This window comes from Scatophagus argus, chromosome 12 (genome assembly GCF_020382885.2).
Source record: "Scatophagus argus isolate fScaArg1 chromosome 12, fScaArg1.pri, whole genome shotgun sequence".
NCBI classification, from domain to species: Eukaryota; Metazoa; Chordata; class Actinopteri; family Scatophagidae; genus Scatophagus; species Scatophagus argus.
The window spans coordinates 8,365,991-8,389,213 of NC_058504.1; the positions used below are offsets into that span (position 1 = coordinate 8,365,991).

At 38.8% G+C, this 23,223-nt stretch overlaps 1 protein-coding gene across 2 annotated transcripts in view; it reads left to right on the top strand.

Moving 5' to 3' along the window:
- Window positions 1–319: 319 nt before the first annotated feature.
- Window positions 320–23,223, top strand: part of tnmd (tenomodulin) — a 43,871-nt gene continuing 20,967 nt past the window's right edge. Inside the window, exons 1-2 of one of the 2 annotated variants that reach the window (XM_046406704.1) lie at window positions 320–510; window positions 3,657–3,791. In XM_046406704.1, the coding sequence (XP_046262660.1) occupies window positions 466–510; window positions 3,657–3,791 (180 nt within the window). In that variant the 5' untranslated portion in view covers window positions 320–465. The remainder of the gene's footprint in view (window positions 511–3,656; window positions 3,792–23,223) is intronic. The other variant, XM_046406705.1, reaches the window with a different exon arrangement.

Below are 23,223 nucleotides of genomic sequence, written 5' to 3' on the forward strand. Positions count from 1 at the left end.
ATACAGAGTGCAGAGTTGTCTATTATACTCTGCTGTTTGTAGCTGAGTGTAGAGAGTCTGTAAACAAACCTGATTTCAGAATGACTAAAACAGAAAAAAGCTATTTGCAGCTTCCAGGGTTCCACATGTGCACTATTTCTACTATATCTATCTATCTATCTATCTATCTATATAGATAAATAGATTTGCTTCATTCCTCTTTTACTCTTTTGCAAATTCTCAGGGTAAACCCTTTTGTGGCTCTCCACCTTTGAAATGGAAGCAGGCAGGGAGGAGAGACATCTGTCTTGCTTTTAATAGGTATCACAACTGTTTCAGTAATTCCACTCCATCTGAAACTTCCCTCCCCTTCAGCACGCTCCCAAATTACAGCGATGGAATGAAACTAGGGCTCTTTGCCTTGCAGTGCGTTAGTGTTTTACCCTGCTAAGACGATCAGAAACATTCCTCCTGTGGGTTTCCATTATGGCTAGCAGTCAGTCCAGCAGTCAACAGATCCTGTGGAAAGATGTGAGTTCAATTTTGTTTAATTTATTGCACTTATATTAATTTGCAAAAGGCAATTTAAAATTAATTTGAGCATTTAGCCTTTTTTTTTTAACAGTAAGCACCTTAAACTTTTCCCTTTAAAGTGCAGAGGGCAGCAGTGGTGTTTCAAAAAGGAAAGCCTGTGATATTCAAGTGTAAGCTCAAGTCAAAATATGTCAGAAATATACCTTATTTGAAATCAAAAGGTGAAGCCGCTTGATCTGTTGTTGAGTGATCTGGGTTTTCTCAGAATAGTAATTTTTCCATCTAATTCCTTTTGGCTTTTCACTTCAGCTTTCTTTCTTTATTTCTGCTCTTATATTCAGTCTCACCTGAACCACTGTATTTGCTTTGTATCTAGAATATCTTTACTTCTCGCGTGCAAGCAGCATTCAAATGCACACCAATACATCTTTTTTCTTTTTGAAACTTTATAACTGAGGAAGAGCGGGAAGAAAGATTTTTGGCTCTGAAGTCCTTTTTCCTTCTTCCTCCTCTCATACTTCACTTGTTGCAGAACTTGTGCACAGTAGAGCAAGTGGGCTACGTGCCTTCACAGCACAGCGTTATCTTTTTACATGTATATGAAAAAGTAAACTCTTTTACTGTCCGACAAAAAAATAACAACCACACATACTGTACATCACTGATAATACACTGTGAGGTATGTGTGGAGAATGATTAGAATTTGAAAAATCACCTGTGGCTTCTTATTACAGAATAGAGTTTAGAATTTTAGCTTACAGGAATTTAAATGCTTATATGAGGTGCTCTGCTGCCTTGTGTAGGCTACTTCTGTTATTTTCTTTCTTCTTTTTTTCTTTCTTTTTTTTTTCCTGTTGTTTTCTAGAAGAAGCGGTTCCTTCTTTGCATGATAACACCAGGGGGCTCCGGGCACTCCTCCTCACTATGCTGAAGAGGAATTGTTTGACAGATTCTGAACTCCTAAACCTTTAAACACTAGTTGGCAGGTGCTCAGGCTGCTCACTCTGACTCCATCCCTGCCTTTAAGTCTGTCTGTCTGTCTGCCTGCCTGTCTGCCTGTCTGTCTGTCTCTCAATCCCACCTCTTCCTTCTAGTATTCAGTATTCAAAGCACAGGCTGAGAGAGATTTGTCCTCTAGTTAAGTTTCCATTGCTTATGCAACCTCCCACTGGAGAGCAGAGGATTTCAGCCACTGTTTTTTTTTTTTTTTTCCCCATCACTCAGAGAAATTCACAATGTAAGGAATTTCTGTCTCTCTGTTTTGCATCATGCCTTAGGAATGCACAGTACTTTGATGTACCCTTCTTTTTTGTGGATAGTATTACTAATGTGTTATATAAGGAAGAGTAGCATTGTAGAATTCATTGATTAGGCTTCAACGAGACCCGAATAATGTGTCCCCAAAGTTGTGCTGCTGATATATTTACCAGAAATCAGAGTCAATCTATTAAGCAACCACAGTGTCTAACTGTACGCCATTATTGCTAAATCATATTTCTTTCTGTACATCTTGGTACCTACACATTGTATTTTAAAAATGACAATAAAAAGTTTATATCAAATATCTTATTTATGACTATTTTGGATAATCATTTTAAAAGAACACAAGTGCAAAACTAACTACAAATTATTAAAGAGGTCAGCATGTTAAAGAGCCATCCAATCTGCTGCAGATTAAGTGCTGCAACAGCCTAAGCCACAATAGAAAGCAGAACCTGCTTTATCACCATTTTAAAAGACACTAAGATAAGCAACACCAATTTTGCTAATTGAAGTTGGTTCCTTTTTTCTTTATCTGCTTTTCTGTTGTCCTCTGAGACCTTCAGAAGTGGTCCAGTGTGAATGAGAAGTGTTTCCTGCCTGCTGGGGCTGTAGTGGAACAAAAGCCTGTCTTTACTAATTTGTGGCCTTAAGCCTTGGGAATTGACTACCGTGGGCAGAGTTTTCATTTGAGGAAAAGTTTAACGAATGTAACCTTTCTTTGGCACTTGTAGCAGTCTGTTCCTCACTGTACTGTCAGCAGTAGATTTCATCAGTGGATGTATTTTGCAGAGTGACCAACTCAAATGGCATCTCTGCCTTAGATGCCTGATAAAAATGAAAAATGAAAGGAAGAAAATAAAAAATCAGGAATGATAATGATGAATAAATGCAATAGCTGTGCATTTTGAGAAATGCACATCAGTGTCTTCTTCCTCAGATTTGGATGAGAAGATCGATACCACTCTCATATATCTACATTAAATAGGATAACCTTTGTTCAGGATGTAAAAGCTCGATTTTTCCCATAGAAAATTATACATGACTCATAGTTGAAGCACTTTGGCTTGGATGGACATGAAACTCTGCTTGTTGAATCTTTAGTACTTTGGAAGAACAGATCGATTAGAAAATGGCAGCTTCTTTGATTTAAAAAAAAAAAAAATCAAAAGTACAAGCCTATGTAGACCTACATAAAAACTCTGGGGCAAAAAGTTAACTTTGACACCCGTGGAGTGAATTTCGGAAAGAAGCATCCAATCGCGCAGCTTAAATCCTGTTACGTGCATCGCTAATGGTGGGTGAAGGCTAAAGATCATGCTGTTAGAAAAACTCAAAAAACCTGGAGCTTAAATCAATTCACATTTCAAGACTGGATCAGTTTAGGATGAATTCACTAGGGCTCTTATTTACACTTCTTATGGGCTTTCTTCTCCCCTAGCAACAGCAGCTGAGGCTCATGGGTATTGTAGTATCTTGAGATGTCTGCCATGCAAAAATGACAAAACATGTGACCCTAACATAAAGCTATATGGTCAGTACATAAGCTTGAAGATACGATTTCAGGAAAATGTTGAAACGGAAGAAGAGAATGGGGAAAAATAGTACCAGAATCAGCGGCTTCTTTTCCTTTGTTCAAGTATAATTACAGAGGGCTTTTACGGAAACAGCGCGTTAAATAAAGGAGATACAACACGTTAATTAGAGAGCTTAAGTGGTGTAGACAGATTGGTTACCTTTGGACAGACAGGATAATTGTTTCCAGTGCTTATGCTAAGGTAGCAGACATGTTAACAGATATGTGAGTGGTATCAATCTTCTCTTCTAACTCTTGGCAAAAAAAAGCTGAAAAGCTGAAGATACTGAACTTATATTCTTTGCAGGTTGAGATGGAAAAAGAGAAAAAGAGCAAGTACCACGCCTATCAGCGAGTGGCTCTGGTGCTGGCTCTGGTCTTCCTTGTTTTGGCTCTCTGCATTTTCAGCCTGAGATACCTGTGGAGCCCCAGTCAGGGGAAGGTAAGCCCAAATATCAGCTCACTGTTTGCCGCTCATCAGCCTTATTGCCAGTGTCTGTGGTTAAGTGCTGTCTTGATGAGAGACAGATGAAAGACACACCGACTCTCCACATCCACAAATCAATCAAAACAGGTTACATCAAAGAAAAAAAACAAACACTCGAATAAGGAAAATGGACAGCCACACAAAGAGCCAGAGGCAGTGTCTGCAGCCTGTACTGTATTCTGCTAGATTAAACGATGTGTGGGCTATGGAAAAGACAGCTGTGTTTTGCTCTGTTCATGTTTTGGCTGTCAGATATGTAATTTCATGAATTCTTGGACCGAACCACAAACCACCGCTTTTCACTGTTGCTAATGTTGACCTGTTGTATTTATCTACTTTCCACTCACATTGTAAACATTTTCTCACAAAGACGGATCCTGATAACTCAAAGCTCACCCTAATTGCTGTTGACCAGAGAGGCTGCAGCAGGGCTGAAATCTCTTTGCAATGTAATTGGGATAAACTCTTGTCCTGGCAATTCATCTTGTAAAATCCAATTCAGTCACACTTGATGGAGAACATTTTCACTCTGCTTCTTTCCCCTGATTTTCCCAAGGGGACCAAAAAGCTAATTTACCTGAGCTAGAGGAAAAAATACATCAATAATTTCACATCCAGAAATTGAAAGCTCTATATGTTGGGAGCAAAGTTGAAAATGAGAGAAAATTATTAGAATTTAAAAAAAAAAAAAAAAGTTGTTAAAATAAGTAGATATATTTCAATTCGCAATGCATAACCCTGCTTTTGGTGTACTGTATATGCCATGAGATGAACTGAGGCAAATGTATTCATGCAGAATGTTGTTTTATCAACATCTTTACTGTGGCTAATGAACATTCAGAAAGCTTCTATCTTCTATCTCTGCTTCCATTTAGATACAAACTTCAATTGCAGGCAGTCTCTTGTAAGCTCGGGTTAACAAAGGTTCATCTTCACTTCCTGTGTAGATGGTATTGTCCACGTGCTCTCCTTTCAACATAGATATGAATCACCTTTGAGCCATCTCCTTTGTCCTTGTTAAATATTTCAAGCCGGAGGTAGAGCAGTCATTATTTCCACTTTAATAAGCTGTGATCATTCTCACGTGGCACAAAATGTGTTGATGGCAGAGGTTGCCCGGGAGATGAATATCAAACCCGCAGACTCTGGGTTTTGCTTTAATGGGGTCTTGAGGGGGGGGGGGGCTCATTCTCTGGCCTCCACATCAGCAAGTGAGATGGAGCCACTTCAAAGGAGAATCACCTGTCTGTCAGATGGGGAATAAGCTCTCTCCGACACATACGGATGTTAAAAAATAAATAAATAAATAAATAGATAAAATGATGTACCAACAGCGAATCTAGGTGTTTCCATCCATTCATACATTTTCTATGCTGATGGATGGATTAGCTCTCCTGTGTCAGTGTGACAGCCAAGACCTTGCTTGTTGAATGTGTGTTGAGTGCAATGCAGCAGGACACGTCTTGACTCACCAGCTAATCCCAAACAACGTCTGGCATCTGCATGTATAGACTCTGGGCAGTGGAGCACCGTTTCTGCAGCCAAACGGGATAGCGTATCATTTATTTTTGAAAACAACTGCGCCACAGTTGTTGCGTATTTGAGCACAAAGATGAGCATTCTGGTGATAACTCAAATTCAAATTAAACTAAAGTACAGTGCGCTTGTCAGGATCCTCAAACATATGGAATATGCTGTATCAGCTTTGATAGAGCAAAGACATAAAGACAGATACAAATGGTCCTCTGAGTTGAAGTATTTCCCCGGCTCAGAGGTGGCCAAAAACATGTTCAAACCAATAATAATAAGAGAGTCCACATGTACATGAGACTAGTCAATAATTTTTAATCCACAATGCATCAAACCACTATGTGTAATATAAGATGTGTTACTTGTAGTTGTGGTTTTGTCACAACTTTACAGTTTTGGTTCAGTCTTACTGTCCTCATCAATATCATTTCTTCTACCTGTACGTGGGCAACTATCTGCTAACAATTTGGCCATGACTACTTTATAAGATGATATTCGCTGTTTATACAGCTCGTTGTGCAAAAATATCAATTAATGCAGGTTTAAGACAAAATACAGGGTGGAGCACCACTTTGAAAACCACAGCAGTGGATTTCAAAGTGGTGCTCCCCCTGGGGTCTTTGAGGGGGCTTATCAATCATTTATTTTCACTCTAATTGCATCCAGAAGTAACACAGTGACAGAATGACTTTTAGTCAGCGGTTTCAAACGCTTCCCCTAATAAAACATCTTAAAGCAAAATTTATGTTTATGCTCACTCAATTACCATTTGATAAAAGCAATTTTCTTGATTTCTAAACACCCAGCGATCCAAAGAAGTGCAAGCATGTTAATGATCACACTATAAAGTGAGCACAAACCATATCAGTGTGGAAATGATTGGAAAAGAAAGTGTTTTGAAAGTGTGCAGGTGTCAGGTTCGGGCTCACGCAGGACTCGGACGCAGAGATGGTGTTAGAGGACTGAATTTATTAACCAAGCTCAGGCCTAAATAACCTCACACAGAGCAACAAAAACAAGAGGCTATGAAATTAACTAGGCTATAACTATGACTAGACTATGAAATCTGCAGATCTCAGTAGAGAGAAAAACAAAAGAGCTATGAAAGATTTCAATGTCTAATACTGAAGTAACTACAACAGAAAATCACTCCAACAGGAGGAAAAAATAACACAGGAAGGAATAAACTACTATGAACAAAAAAATCACTCTACAAGCAGAGGAAAACTATCTATGAAAACAAACAAATATAGAACTTAAAATCACTCCATCGGAGGAAGAAAAAACCTAAGAACAAAACCTGTCACTAATCGATGGCTAAATCCAATGAAGATCCAATGAAACCCAACTATGAAATTTACAACAAAAAAGAAAGTGAACGTGAAGAAATGAACGTGGCACAAAGTACACACAAAGTCTATGGCTGTGGCTTGAACAAGAGCTGGAGTGATCGTTGACAGACAAAACACACTGGCACAAGACAAGGGAACCGCAGACTATTTGAACACATGAGGATAATGGGAAACAGGTGGAAACAATCGGGTGATTGGAAAGACAATCAGACTGGAGACATGAGGAAGGGCAAGTGACCTGAAACGAGAGAAGAGTTACTTTTCAAAATAAAACAGGAAGTGACGAGACATGAAACCAAGACAAGACGATACCTCACCGCGGTGTGACAGCAGGAACAGGTTCACAAGTATACAAGTTTGTAGGCAAAGTTCTTTATGTGGTTCACAGTTTGAAATCTGATTTTCTCTACCTGATTAAAGCAGATTCAACAACTGACAGCACGAGAGGTGCAAACTCGCTGTTAGTGTCACATCCTTTTCATAGCTGAGGTGCAGGAACACAAAAGCAAGCAGTCTGATGTCACTGAGATGGTGGTGCTGAGCATTGCGGTGATTTTAACTCCAGGGTTAATTCACGGGACAGACGCGTTGCCCTCAGCTGGACTTTTCAAGCCAAGGGTCAGAACTGTCAAATGTGAACAACCACAGCTTTGAACAACGTAAGCCGTGACCCTGCCTTAGATCCAGTTACTCAAAATGTGACCTGCAAACTGACTACTGCCTACATTTGTTTCTGCTGAGTCAATAGGTTAACTTATGTACTTGCATTATGACTATTACTCAAACACACACACACACACATATTCCATACAGTATAATATATCAAACACATTACATAGCGAGCGCTTTGACCTTAGTATCCTAATTAGAAGTCAAAATCACAGCACAGCTGCAGCCATGAACATTTCTTGTCTGTCCTCACAGTTTACCAAAGCAATGTGACCTCATGCACCGATCTTTGTATAAATAACCACAGAATGGTAATTTGCTCTACACATTGTATTTCAATATGACATGATAACCGCTTGGGATCTTCTTTTAATTACCTTAAAACACATGTTGTTACAGAGGCCTGGGGAAGATACGTTGCCATCATTTTATCTCCCTGTGTGTTTGTTTGTGTGCGTGTAAGGGCGTGGTTGTGCATGCACACATGTGATTGTATATGCATCAGTGTGCATTGTGTGTTTCAGTGTGTAGATTAGGTGCCTCTGCATTCTCTTTTGGCTTAAGGCAAATTTCTGTTTACTATGTGCTCATTATTGTTCTGGGCCACAAGTCTCACTGGGGGATTTTGCCTCCTTGTAAATTAATCCTCTGTTATTACCAGTTTACATCAGCAGCTCCGTGAAAATGGAATCTGGCTGCTGAATCCAACAGAAAAATGAGAATAATTTGCCTTGACAAAATTATTTTTAAAAATCGCTTCAGAAAAACGAAAAAAAAAATAAAATCTGGATGCTGGTATCTGCTGTGTGTCATGTTTGCAGTGCACAGCATCCAAAATCTACATTTTTATATCATTCCATTTGATGTATTTGGTGCTATTTTTAATTCATGAACCACTTTGAGTGAGATTATCTGCATATCAGCAGCCAGGCGCAGACTAATTGTGGACCTGTAGACATTGTAAACCAGTTTTTCATGGGAAACATTGAATGGTTCGCAGGTGCTGTTGGGCTGTATGGCAAAACTGCCTGAGAAATACATGAATGTCAGACCTGAGGAAAGTGCTCCATTATTCAATCTGAAATTGCATTGCTCACCTTGATGCCTTTCCCTCTCCGGTCCCAAGGTAGCTGCTGAGTTGTCGCTCCTGATGGCCTCTTAAATGCTTCACTGTCAGGACCAGCTTCTTTAATGAACCCTGCTGCGCCTGCTGCTTTTCCAATGGTCACAGGTGCATGGCTTCTCAAGGCCGGGCCCCCCTTTGTTTATTTATTGCTCGTAGGCTGTGTATACCTAGCAGTCCCCTCGGTGTCCAGATGTCAACATGTAACAGGGGAGGGAGAATAACAAGTACAAGATATGATCATGATACGATCCTGACTTCCTGTTGTCCAGATGTTTTTTATTTTCTCAGTTTGTCTCCAGAAATCAAACAAGACAGTTTTAACCTCTCCTCACACTCTCTTTGTTTTGTTTAGTCCCATGTGGAAGAATTATTATTCTGGGGAGATAACAGGGCTTATCTAAACAGCTGGTTTGCCAAGACCTTTTGGGAGGCCTGCCCCTCAGTCTGTAATCTTTTCTGATTTTACACATCAGGCTCATTCATTCATTAGCAGGCCAGTGTCCACTGCTGTCTCTCCCTGGCTGTTAAATTGGTCTGCTATGGGCTCCCTCCTAAGATGATGCATTATGCCTTCTACTCAGGGAACAGTCAGGAGGAGGGAGGGGATCCAGACCAGGAAAAACAAAAGAGAGTTGTTTTAAATTGTTGCCAGTGGAGTGCCTGAGGTAGGAAGGATTCATGGCGGTTGTGGCACATTGCCTTCTTCTGGGACAGTGAGTGCTACAGAGAGCGTGACAGCACTGCAAAGCCCACCGGGAGTTATTTATTGTGCTATACAGAATTTTAGTGTGTCTGTGGTTCTCTTTTTAGAAGATAGAATAATATGGGTGTTGGAAAAATCACCATCTTAATTGGCAGTACTTCATTTTGCCAACCCACCAGAAGCTCATGTGCAGGGTGTTGTATGTACAATGTGGTGGGTAAACAGACACAAATGCTTGCCTTTTTTTTTTCAGACTGTGTTTTTCTCTCCTCTCTGTCTCATCAGTGTGACTGCCAAGTAGACTCCTCTGCTCTGTTGTACAATTTAGAATGTGATTGAGCTTTCACATCCACTTTCACTCTCCCACTAACTCTGCACCGCTCACAGCCTGGATGTGCATTCACTGCCACAGTGCTGGAGCAGAGAAGTGAACAGCAAACTGGAAACACTCTGTTCATCTGCCATTTTTCAACATGTTTGAGGCTGCAGATTAAAACTCTGATGGTAATTTTGGTAAATCTCTCTTCTGAAAACTGGCTATGTTAGTGTGCTGCACCATGTATCCGTCAGCAATTAAAAGGGAGCATTGACTTTTTGCAAGTTTACCCCATTAGTCACCTTGCTCAATATGTAATGAGAGCTGCTGCATCTAAATCATTACTGAGGGTCTCTGTCTGGTACACGCTTTAACACTTCGTGTTAATTAACCTAAGCTGGTTAGCCTTTTTTTTAAATGTGAGAAAATGAGAACTGCGCACAACTCTACAAGGTGGAATATTTGCTCATTTCAATGACAAGCATCCAGTGCTGCCAGGCTTGTTTTTTGTTTTTGTTTTTTTTTTTTGAACTAGTAAAAGTGTTTACACAGGAAATGAGCAAAGTATTCCAGAGAGCTTAATTTTTAGAGCTGCAATGAATCTCATTAATGATGAGATATTCACATAGCTAATACAGCTAATATTGTGATGTAAACCTGGCATTACTTCAGTTTTATATGTGACATTTCACAAGATAAATAAAAAATGAAAAGGCATGTCATGCACACACAACTAATTAACCACTTGTTAAAAAATTATAGCACTACTTCTGGTCAAAAACTCCAGAGGGACCCTTTAAATAACTAATTGAACATTCAGGAAGATTAAATGGTTTAAGTTTAGGAGAGAGTACTGTTGAATAGACCTTTGTCACAGCAAATCAGTCAGACAAAGGTGTAATTAATTAAACGCTATTATTTGCTACTCTGCATTATAATAAAAACAGTTTCAGTGAATCTGATTCATAGGGAATAATAAAGAAACAAATAGCAACGTGAACATGACACAGTGTTGACATGACAGAAACAGTTTGAGAACTAGCTGTTACAGAGCCTGTAATACTGATGTATCATGCTAATTAGCAGGTCAGACCCCTTAAATGCACATACTGTCTGTCTCTGTGTTTGACATTAAGTATGCTGTCATGATTCTGATGGTCTACTTTCCGAGTCACTTAATATCTAAAACGCATTATAATTTGAAACATCTGAATGCTCTGAAGTATTTGCGACTTCTTTGCCTCTTCGTAGTGGATGTGCAGTTATCCAGCACTCACCACAATGACTGTGATGGATGACAGCTGCTGCTCAGCTGCTGTGTCTCATTTGCCTAGAAAACGCAGTTCACTTTGTCAGCTGATGGTGATAAAGCTTGTCAAGATGTTTTTCCTGGTATCCAAGGTGACAGCAGGACATTGACCTGCATGAGCTGCTATAACATGAGTGGATGAAATACAGTCCAAGTCCAATTCATGTTAAATGTAGGCAGAGGATAATGGTAGTTTTGATTTCTCTGTTCTTCGCTCCAGTGTGAGAGCAGACCTGTCATTTTGGAAACACTGTTTTCTTCAAACCAGTTATAGCAAGGGTCTCAGACTCTTTAAAGTACAGTGTGTCCTCTGGGCTTTTGTCTCTCGCTGAGATAATGTGGGGCTCATTAGCTGTCTGGCAGGAACAAATAATAGCCTGGGTGAAATGTTGCGGGGTTTAATTAACAACATTGCTGTCACACACTACATATTAAAATCAAAATTCATTCCTGCTGAGAAACAGATTTTTACTGTCTTTTAGAACTGGAGTTTGATCATAAGGTAAGCTTTGGAACTTTACCAGTTCACACTTCTAAAGGCAGAATTACATTAATCACTTGAGATGAAAAAGTAGAGTCATTTTAATTAGACAATCAAATTGCAAAATTTTGCTGCTGTAATGATCATATGTTAAGTTTCACAAGTTTATAATATAAGTTGCTTAGCTGAGGGTGATAATTGCCATTTCAGGTAAATTATAAACCTGCAATGAGCATTTCATTAAATTTTTTCTTATGTGCAGAGAAAAGCAATGTAAATGTTACTGATAGGTGTGAGGCTGTGATATTTAAGTAGGACCATGATAATCATATAATCTTAACAGTTATTCGACACATATATTCACACATCACATATTCATTCATTTGCTTCCAACTGGTTTTGGGTCCAAATAAACTCAACATTTTATGTCATAGTGGACTCATATCATAATAGACTTTAAAAGCTTTTTTCCTGTGATAGAAGAAATTCAGGTTCTTTCAGGTGAGGTCTAACTCCATTTGTAATTTCATCACTCTGTAATTTTTTCACAAGGTGTCCTCTTCGTAAATCCTCTGACATCCAGCAGGTTGAATTTTTATAAGTATTCTCATGATCTCACAGATGTCAGCTTTCTGCACAGAATGATAAAATGTTTGCCTGGGACAAAACCAACATTCAAATCCAAAATTCACACAGACTGGGCTGTTCTGCTGCACTCTTCTTCTTCCCTGGAACATCAATTAAGTTCGCTGCACAGGCTGTGGAAACGTTGGACTTAAACACTGATTTTAGCTCTGGGACATCTAAAGATGTCTTTGGGTATGAGAAAAATACATTTGGAAATGTACCCACTGCTGAATAAGAAGAAATATTGTTTTGACATTTTCCTGATGTCACAATTGAATCTACACTGCACGTCTGTGGGTGTCTTTGTTTGTGGCTTTGTTTGACCTAAAATGGCCACAGACAGGATTTACATGGAAGTAACAATGGAAGTGTTTAATGTGTGTACTCAAGTCAAAGCAACCTTTTACTGCACATTACTCTGAGACAAAACATGCTTATTTACCTCATCCACAAAATAGAAAATAACATTTTTTTATGAAAAGCATTACTGCAATTTGTTATTTCTAAGTGCTTCATTTGCATGTATTTCACAAGTAGTGGCTGACTGTGATGGACCATGTAGGTTTGATAAAAAATGAGTCAAATAATGATGCTCCAGTGTTATACATGTCATTAAACAGTGTTAAGCTGTAGAATCACTGACCCAAAAAACCACTGAGAGCACAATGTGTGGTGTTTTCCTAGTGGTCTTCAAAGTATTTTTCAGTGTTATTAGAAAGAAGAGTAGACCACCACTGACATGCTGCCCACACAGGAGCCATGATAACAGACCAAGAACTTCTCATCAGTACCCATAGTCCCAGTGTGATAGCCCAGTGTCTCTGCATTGGACTGTCACTCCTTCTTTTAATGTGTCTTCAAGGCAGTAGCATGGTGTAAACAATTATGAGCCTTTATAACGTCCAACAGCTCTGTTAGGAATTGGAGCAATCAGACATGTATTCTACTGGCAACACAGATACAACTATGTACAATTATGTATGTGTGTGTGTGTGTGTGTGTACTTAGTTGTTGCTGATTGCAATTGCACATTTGGTTTCTGTTAATGCTATTGATAAAATAACACTGTGGGTATTGTTATATTATTCAGTTATAGTCCATTAAAAATGGGCTACCAATATATGGGTTGGTGTGGACAAAAGTCCAAGGTTGATTTTTTGGACCAGCACAGTCCTGCCAACAGTTACAGGCAGCTGACTTAAGGCGCAGATGAAGAAGCAGTATAGGGCATTTGCTGTTTTGGGAATATCAGCTGTGTTGTGATAAGGAGGAAGAGAGGTGGTCACGCTGTTGTTGTACCAATTCCAACTTTAATCATCCAGACTAGACCTTGAATGTCTGCTGAAGCTGTTATTGGTATTTGTAGCAGAAACAGTATCTTGGCTTTTATTGCTTTTTATGCATACCTTGTTTATACATAAGCTGGCCCACAGATAAATCCAGCACTACTGATAAATAACAAGTAATTGTCATCAGTGAATTTAACTGTGTCACATCTCCAATATTAAGTGAACCTGAGGAAAATTCAGCCTTCTTTGGCTTTTAATAAAATGCTCCTTGAACTGTTTTTTTCATTTGTGGCTTTAGCTTTTTGAAACTTTCTGACTGCTGTTAATGCCATTCATCTGGCCAAATTATTGCTTGGCACCTAAATGATCCAAATTGCAGCCTTACAGCTCTCACAAGCTGTTTCTTAAATGCCACTTAGCTGCTGGAGCCCAGAGTGTGCTCTTGTTGATTTATTAGAAGGTGGAATGGCTGAAAACCAGCAGAGCGACAAGGAGACATATCCACGCTATAGAGGTCACACTCCTTGTGACTATCTGCCTCATACTTCAGAAGCTTGCATCACTGCTTGCAATCTTTTGTCTGCTGAAGTATGTTTTTGATTCTGAGATATGCATCAGAGTCTCCAGGGGATACGTCTGATGAATATTTCACAAGCCGCAATGGCCCTTTTATTATGAGAGGTTGGTCATATTCAAATAATGTGTTCACCTTAACAATAAGCAACAGGAGTCATTCGTTCAGCATTTCTGACAAGGAGCAGTTTGTTCTTCAACTTGGCAGAGGCAAGGAAAGTCACAAATAGAAAGTGTGGACTAACAGCATCAGTCAGTGGTAAACCAGATGTACCCACCAGAGACATCTCACCACCCATTGGATTAACTGCTACTGCTGGTTTTTGGGTAAACCCAAGCTGTCATTTTCATTAGTCTGTTGTCCAACAGGTAAGTTAGGTGTCCAACCTAACCGTGTGAAAGTGTTGTTATTATATGAAAGCATCAAACATGCATTTTAGATGATAAGGTGAAATAACATAATAAAAAAGAAATGAAATTGTAAGCTACATGAGACACTTTTCTATCAGGAAGTTAACAAGCATTGTGACCAATCACAATGCTTGTTAACTGTGTAGCGACTGGGAGAAAAGAGGGATGGCACAACACAGTCATAATCCTGGCTTTGTGTCACTTCACTTAATTTCATTTTTTACAACTTTTTACTGCTTGTTGATGTTGTGGAAGACATATCTATCATGTGTTAGCTTGAAAATGTGGGTGGGGCCTGTCACATGTTTAATACCATCTTTAAAGGCCTTATGAGGTCCCACTGTCCTCTCTTACAGTTGACAGGTCCAGATAAAAATAATAATAATAAAAAAAAATCACCATGCTGGAAGCCCTTTTCTTCTTTCTACGTAATCTGGGATTTGGCTAAAATTAAATTTTCAGCCTTGGGAGGGTTGGTGTCACATTTGCTTGATCACAAAATTTTGTGTCTTGAAAAACCTTTATAGCATATTTATTTTGCTAAGATTGACTGCTATGAGTTTTATAAAAGTTGTAACTGTAAAAAAAAACATTTAAAAAATCAAAGAAAAATATGTATTTTGTAAGGAAAACAATCCAGGGAAACATCATATTCCCCAAGCTGTTGTACAAAGAATACACAACGCTTTGTTGTTCTCACTTTGATTTTATTGAGATCATAGAAACAAACAACACATCGAACAACAATATGTCCCAGTCCCTGAGTTTGTTTCACAATAGTGTGTTGACCAAAAGTACTGAATAGCTCCCAAAGTTCCCCCTGCCCTCCTCCCTCCTGAGCGTAACTCTATTATGGGCACAGTAGCATAGGTATCAAGGTGATTTATTGCCAGAGAGAGCTCAAGTTGTTCAAAATGACTGGTGTGATTAGTCATATATGCTTGAGAGCTGGGAAAGGGGTGCACAGTGCTCCTGTAAATTAACAGCAGCTGCAGACTGTAGTCAACCACAGCAAGGTGGTCAAATGTGGTAAGCGACAGAGTCGCTGGGGGACAAGGGGAGAAAGTGGGTCATTACACCCCTTTCAGGTATGAGTAGGTTGACAGAGGAGAAAGGTAGGCTACGTTCAACATTTAGAGGCTCCACAAAGAACTGATTTCAGCAATGAAAATAAAACAGCAGGAGCATGATAGTTTGTGAGTTCTGCCAAAATTCCACACTAAATATGCTCCATTTTTTCCACAAGCCCTCATATTTCTCCACGCTCCATTATTCCTGACAAAAAGGTGCTCCTGAAAGAACCTTTTTATTTGGTGGCTGGTTTTTGTTTTTTAAAAAGTTATTTCCTCTTTCCTCCACTTTTTTAGCCTGAAGTGCACTACAGAGACCATTTTTAACCTCTACTTGGGTTCACATTTAACCAACAGAGAACAGTCAACCAGTGAGTTTGGAAATGTGCTTTTTGACTTCCAACTTGCCAAAGTCTGACACTTTTTAGTTTGCGTGTTATATATTGAGCTAGAGCACACAAAAAACTAGGGTTTTTTAGCAGTTCTCCAATGGTTCTAACACAATTTCGCAAGGGTGCCATATATGTATATATACATATAGCACTTTTAAAGATAAGTGAAGTGATATATTCACCCGATTTAAGATTTCTGTCATATAATTTTTTAATTGCAGAGCTTTAGAGGTGTTTCCTACTTGTCTCTCCATCCATCTCAAGCTCATGAACAGAAAATATCTTGAAATTTGGCATGGCTGTCCGCTTAGATTCAGGGATGTACTGATCATTTTTTGTGGCCAAAGGTCAATGTGACCTCATAAAAACAAGATTTTAGCCATAATTCAAGAATAATAGTTGAAAAAATCTCAATAGCACAAAATTACGAAGTGGTGAATATTTATGCCTGAAAGGTCACAGGTCAGTTTCATTGTGATATCGTAATGTTATCCATAAACCATTTTTTGTCCTTTATTTACCACCATAATTCAGGAACAGAAGGGCAGCTTGTGACTATATTTTACCTTTGGTCGGACAATGAAATGTTGACACTAATATTGGCACTAATAAGTCCAGCTTGAAACTCTGCTGATTGTATATATGTATACCTTTTGTGCATGTGGGTTGAAGATGTGTGTGAAGCGTTTTAGCGGTTTTAGCGGTTTTGTAGCTTCTTTGCAGCATCACCCGTGTTTGAACCACCGAAGTCCACCACAAGCTCATTCCTCACAACTGATTGTCTTTGTAATTGTGATGAAGCTGTCTATCAGTCACTACATACAGTATATGAGTCTGGACATACATGGATGTAAACTGCAACTTGACTTATGTGGGCTGCCACACAACTGAGTCTCAGTAAGTCTAAATAGAGATAGGCTAGTTGTTTCCCACTGCCTTGAGTTTTAAGTGTGAGAACGTTAAGCTACGCTAATCATCTCAACTTTCATATTTAGCATGCAATGAGTGATCTTGATCTTCTCATCCAATACTAAGCAAATAAGTATATTTACCAAAATGTCATGCTATTTCTTAAAACACTTTAGACCATTGACAGCTTACTTGACCTGCTGTACTCAGTGACTGTAAATGACTTAAAGGAAGAGTTCATGCAGAGTATCATCATCTGTGCCATCTGACACCCATCTGATACCAATGTGGGGCAGAGGACTTAAACCCATTACCTTGTGAAGCTCAAACATCTTCACTGCCACTATATCTACGCATATTTCTTTCAAGGGGGTTGTCAGTAGACTCAGAGTAATATGGTTTTCAGGTGTGCTGCACATTAAAGGAAAAATCCAACCTCAGATACTCTTACACTGTTAAGTCTCATGAATTTATGATGTTAAATGCACATTGCTTTTTGTGATAAAACATCATAATTTACTATTTGGTAAATGCACATCTTTTGACCTGTGGCTGCATTGTTTTCTGTATTATGTACTATTCTGAGAGCAAGTCATTATCTTACCTTTTCTTCTAATGTGTAGTTGTGTGACTGTTGACAATCAGAGCAAAATGATGAGACTAAAAAGAAGCTTTTGCTCCTGTAAGACTGAATCCAAAATCTAACCTTCATCACTACTGTTCTAAGTGGCTATACACATTTCTGTGATTAAACCCCTCTGCTGGAAATATCTGAGTGGCATCACACTGTCTGTGTGTATATGAGTGGTCCATTAAAATGAGGAAAATACACTATCAAGCAACAAAACTGGCAGCTCAGAGGGAAGGTACATGCCAGTAGCTGTTTGTTTTAACAGTGTTAATCTCCTTTTAGAAGATGGTTCCATTAAGCGTTTCCGTTTTGACACGTTCTAGCTTTTTTGTTGAAAGGCTAATGACCTTAACGTTTTCCTTAACTGGCCTTTGGCATTGGCAGCTGTAAAACATTTTAACATCAAATTGATGCTCAAAGTAATTGCTTGGGTGAATTCCCAAAAGCACTTTAACCCCACGCCAACCTAGTTTCAGCTTTCCATTTAATGCTACTTACACCATATACTCAGATTGTGTTTTTTGTATGGCTTCCAAATACATATTAAGATACCACAATAAATGCCAGAGTTCAAGCTATGCAACATCACAAATTCCAGCAAGATCAAAATAATTTGACATCATTTTCTATGCGTGTGTGGTGAGTAGTAAATACTCAAGACTTCACTTAAACCATCCTTTTAAGTGAATATCCTGAAGATTAAAAAGGGCAATCTTGTGCAATGTTTCATAATTGCTTGCATGCAGCTATTTACCTCCATATATAACAAAACCACAGAAAAGACTGGAGCTAATTACAATGCAGACTGCAGAAATGTTTCAGTGCCTTACAAATGTTTATATTTAGAGTCGCAGTCTGATTTCGCATCCTTTCATTACACACTGACTGGGCACATGCATACAGCTTCCAGACAAAAGTTGAGACAATATGCTTTGGCTTTATATCTTGGAAGATTCCTCTGAATTTGCCTCCAAGACAGTGTGGCTGTTGATTTGAATGTTAAACATATTTCTGTGACTAAAGGTAAAAATGGATGGAGAAGTACATTAAATAAACAATCGTTCTGGTTTTAAGAAGTGAACAATTTCCAGCAAAGGCCTCTCTGTGACCTTACATGACAAAATATGTTTTGTATCTTTTGTTTGTAATTTGGGGTATTGATATTTTTTTTTCCGTGATCAGTTTAGTGCTAACAAAATTAGATTATTCTAGCTCTCTGAGGTTAATGTGTTGCTAATCAGAGGAGTAGTGCTTTTTCTTTAAGTACTTTTGCACACCTATGACATGTGTGCATGTGTACACACGCATTGCTTTTGTCACAAAGGTACGGCGTCACTGACACAGAGAGCTGAACCCCAATGCAGAGTCAAAAAGTGTAGGCAGGCCGAGATCCAAAATAATATTCTTTAATTTTTAACAAAAGAACACAAAAACTGGCACAGGGATCAACAAAAGCACAAAAAGCTGCGACAAAAAACTTGGCGTGGCAAGACAAGACAAGATATTCCTGACATGGAGACAAAACAACAACCAGACAAAGAGTGACGGGGAAGATGACGACTAAATAGACAAGCTAACAAGAGACAGGTGAAACGCATTAAGGGAGGAGAAAGCAATCATGATAAACTAAAGCAAAGTTACATGAAACAGACACACAGGGGAAGTGACGCTTTCAAAATAAAACAGGGCATGACAAAAACCTGGAACATAATACATGGAAACACATGACAAGACACACATGAAACATGACACGTGGATCAAAAATCAAAAGACAGAACACAACTTAAACACAAGGTGTGACAGCTTTGGCTCATTTTGATGGTTATGTAACCATCATCACATATATTAGTAAACAATCTATTGCAACTTTCTAAATAAGTGCTAGTTTACTGTTATGCATTTTCAACCCCGTCTAAATTTTTTATGTTTGGAGGAACCCTTTATCCATATACAATATATATCAGACATTTTAGCCACCTGAATCCTGTGTTTGTTTAGGTTAAGACAGTACAAACACTTTGGTTACCACACCAAGACTGCAATGGTTCTCTTAACTTAACCTTAAGTTGACGGAAAAGACCCTGTGCTTTGAGCACCAAAGCATAACCGTAAAAATGCTTAACCATGAGCAGATATTGTTTATTACGAGGGGATAATTCAAACAAGTGAAATACCGTAAACATATGTTCAGTGTCTTCATTCCAATTATGTTTTTTATAAAGTGATTATGATGTCAAGATTTTTACATGACAAAACAAAACAATTACTTTATCCTGCATATGAATTAATTATTATTATTGTTGTTGTTTTACTTTATTTTTTCATTTGAATATTGAAGGGGTGAACTGTATTTGAGTTATATTATTTTAAACAATAATGAACAATTATCTCGCCTGGCATTAGCATGGTGGTAAGCTGTGTAAACAATCTTCCCGCTATGTTGTGTTGTTTTTGACTGCCTTGTTTCCATGCAGGGAATTTGCTTTTGGTTTTTACGTTGTTGGTTTTTTAGATTTACCCAGAATTGTTTGTGTAACCAGTGAAATTAAATTATATGTACATACACATTCATTTTCAGTATACATTTATGTAAATGTACTCACTAGCATGGAATTAAAAAAAAAAGATGCAGTGTCACCATAAAATGAAGGATTTCCAGCCTCATACTGTATTTCCACTGTATGCAACATGTGGCACCGTGTTGTGTTCTGCTCGATGTCAGGTTGTCTACAGTGAGATTGATGTCATGCCCTGCCAATAGGCTCATTTTATCCTGTACCAACTAAGTTGATGACACATTAGTGACTGAGCAGTATTTTCTAAATTGAATTTTCCGAGCTGGCGCTTGTCCAAAACCAGCTGCCTGTATTCAGCAGGCATCACCAAACAGCAGCCTGCATGTGTTTGGCTGCCAGAGAGCATACTTCATTTATCCAAATTCTCCAGACCTTGGGAGTTGACAGGCTTGGTAATCAGTGTCCACAAGCATAATCCCCACGGTCTCAAGACAATACATAATCAGATCTCTCTCTCTCTCTCAATCTCTCTCTCTCTCTCTCTGACTTAGTGTTTCTCCCTCTCCCTGTTTTGTCTCACATAACATATCTAAAGTATATTAGAATAAAAATAAAGCAAACAAAATGATTTGCAAGGTGTTAAAATCGCCTTAGAAAAGAAAACACAACAACCAAAATGCATACCACCATAGTGTCTGACAGAGAATACACAAGCATGCTCACGTGTGAAGTCTCTCTGCTCCACTGTTCCAGGTAAAGGAAGCTATACTGGCTGTAATTATTTCCCCTGTGGATTTTCGTTTTAGGTAATATCTCCATAGGAACCTGCTCCTATTCTGCTCTGAGCTTAATGTATTATGCTTCCAAGAATTCTCCTCCCAGCTTTGTTTTCATTACCTGTAATTTTCTTGTGTTTATGTTGAAACCTGTGCGTGTGTGCGCATGTGTGTGTGTGTGTGTCTTTAATTGTCATTATTCTAGGAGAGGATTAATTATTCTGGCAGTAACGGTGTTCATTTTTATTTGTAAAGGTTACACCTCTGCAATGGCAATTTCAAGTGTGTCTGACAGAGAGGTTCCGTTTTTACTCCTGAGAAAATGAGAAACTCTAATAAAAACAACACGGCCAACCACAGTGCAATCAGAGTACCTGGAAGACATTAGTAAGCATTAGATATGTGACTGCCCATGTGAAGAGACTTGAGCTTTGAAAAATAAGTCTGGTGCAGGCTGCCTGCAGACAGCAAGCCAGGAAAACAGAGAGAGAAGTAAAGCTTCTTCTGCATCACTGGCAAGGAAGCTGAGGTGACCGACTGGCTCTGCTTTTCCATGCCCAGCTGTTTTGAGTTTAGGTCAGATGATTCCTTTTATACACATGAGACAAACCTTAATGCATACCTAATACCTTTTTTTTTTCTCATGTTTGGTTCTGTTATTCATTGACTTGACACTTGTGCTTGAGCTGGATTTCACTGCCAAATATGGTACAATAATAATGCTTCACACATAAGGTACAAAAGCTGACTAAATGACAATAAAAGAAACCTTAAATGTCTGAAGTTTTCACTACTTTGGCATTACACAAACAATGCAACTGTTGGCACATTACAACGAAGAGCCTCTAGAGACATCAAACTCTGTGTGACTCACCCAGACAGCGTGACTATAGGCAGTTTCGCTGTCAGTGCAACGCAGGAATCTCCTTAAAAAACACTTTAAGAAATGTCAGCTTCTTCCGATCAAATACGGGCAAGTGTTACTTTCACTGTCTATTTAAAGCAGCTCTAGAGCAGGCAAACCGTTATGCCAGTTGATGGCAAAGTCTGTGATTCAGATACCAGTAGCAAAGTATGGAGCCCAGGAAATATGACAAGCAAAACAGACAGACGGGTCTTTTGATACACACACTGATGCTCATTAAGGTTTATTCACATAGCATTTGAACTGAATTATGGTCAATGGAGATACACAAAAACACAAAATTTTAATCCAATTTTTTTAAAATAAAAAATCAGTTAGTCAGAAAAGTTATAATATAGTTGTAATTTTTAGCGTCAAAACCCACTACAGATGGATCTGTTTCACAACAGACTTTTTGATTTGTGTTTTAGGTGTTACTAATAACATTAACAATAGCTCAGCTCTATTTAAGCAGTGACCCACCATGCTCAACACCAGCACCCTAAAACTGAAACAGCTAAATGGACTTCAGACATTAATTTAATTTTTCACATCTGAATTTTGAATTTCTGAATTTTCAAACTGTCCTAAAAAGGGCCAATGGACTGGTTGCCCAGCAGATATTTTGACATGTCTTAGCAGGAGACTCACATGTGTATTAATGACTGCTGCATTCCACTGAGAGGAGATCCTGCCATTGTTACTGCCTCTCACTGCTTACTGTGACACTTAACGTCTCAGATCACTCGTTGCTGTTGTTATGGCCACCTGTGTTCATAAGTATAAATGTCCTCTGTGCATTCAGTCCCATTGGCCTACAACCAATGTAGGATTTAAACACTGAGACTCCAGAAAAGGTTCACATGAGTAGATTTTGAAATGGTTTGGCGAAACCCTGTCTCTTAGAAATTATGTTTATGTACTACTAATTTGTTTTGCCAAGAAATGTAATTGCTGGCTTAATTATGTTGAGGCAGCAGTTGAAGCCACAGGCTTGTATCCTGACACACATGGGTGGTTAGGTTTCAGAAATAAAATCACTTTGGCATCAGGTAAAGACGGTGGTTCCGTTACATTAAGTTGGTGTTTTAAGTCACTTTTCTTACTTTTAACCAACCATGATCTTTTCCCAACCTTATCCAAGAGTTCTATATGTTGCATGTTAAATCTAACACTTAAAATGTTTTATCATATATAATTTGTTGTGGGTTAATATTATATTGTAATATGTGATATATATTACTGTGTATATTACATGTATATTGGGCTAAAAGAGGGCACTGACAAACAACCTACTTCTTTGTTTCAGAATGAGCATTTACATGCTTGCTGATATATTTGAAATAAAACTGTGCCATATAAATATGCCAAGATATACGGTTGATTTCTGAGTTTTGTCAAACACAATTTGAGTCCCTGAGCCTCTATGTGTTTTAAAGCCAGCAAGCAGTTTAAAAGGACTAAAACCAAAAGGACACAATGTTCACCAGTTTGACTGTCTAAGCTGCTGCCCACCTCAATCTATCATAGGGCTGCCTATGGCTCCCAGGAGGCCAGTGCACTGTGCAGCCCCCGCGCCACCTTTCTCCCCAACACCTCCCACCCCCTGCCTCCACCGACATCACCACCCCATTGTGAGTGACAGGCATCCAGTTCTGCCTGACTGGAGCCTCTATCTACTAACCCTCAAGGGCGACTAAGAGGACATATTGTCATCAACTCGTCTCTCTTATTCCCATGGCCGCTTTGTCTATAGATGCACATATACACATGCTTGCTCCCCACCCCCACCCCCACCCCCAC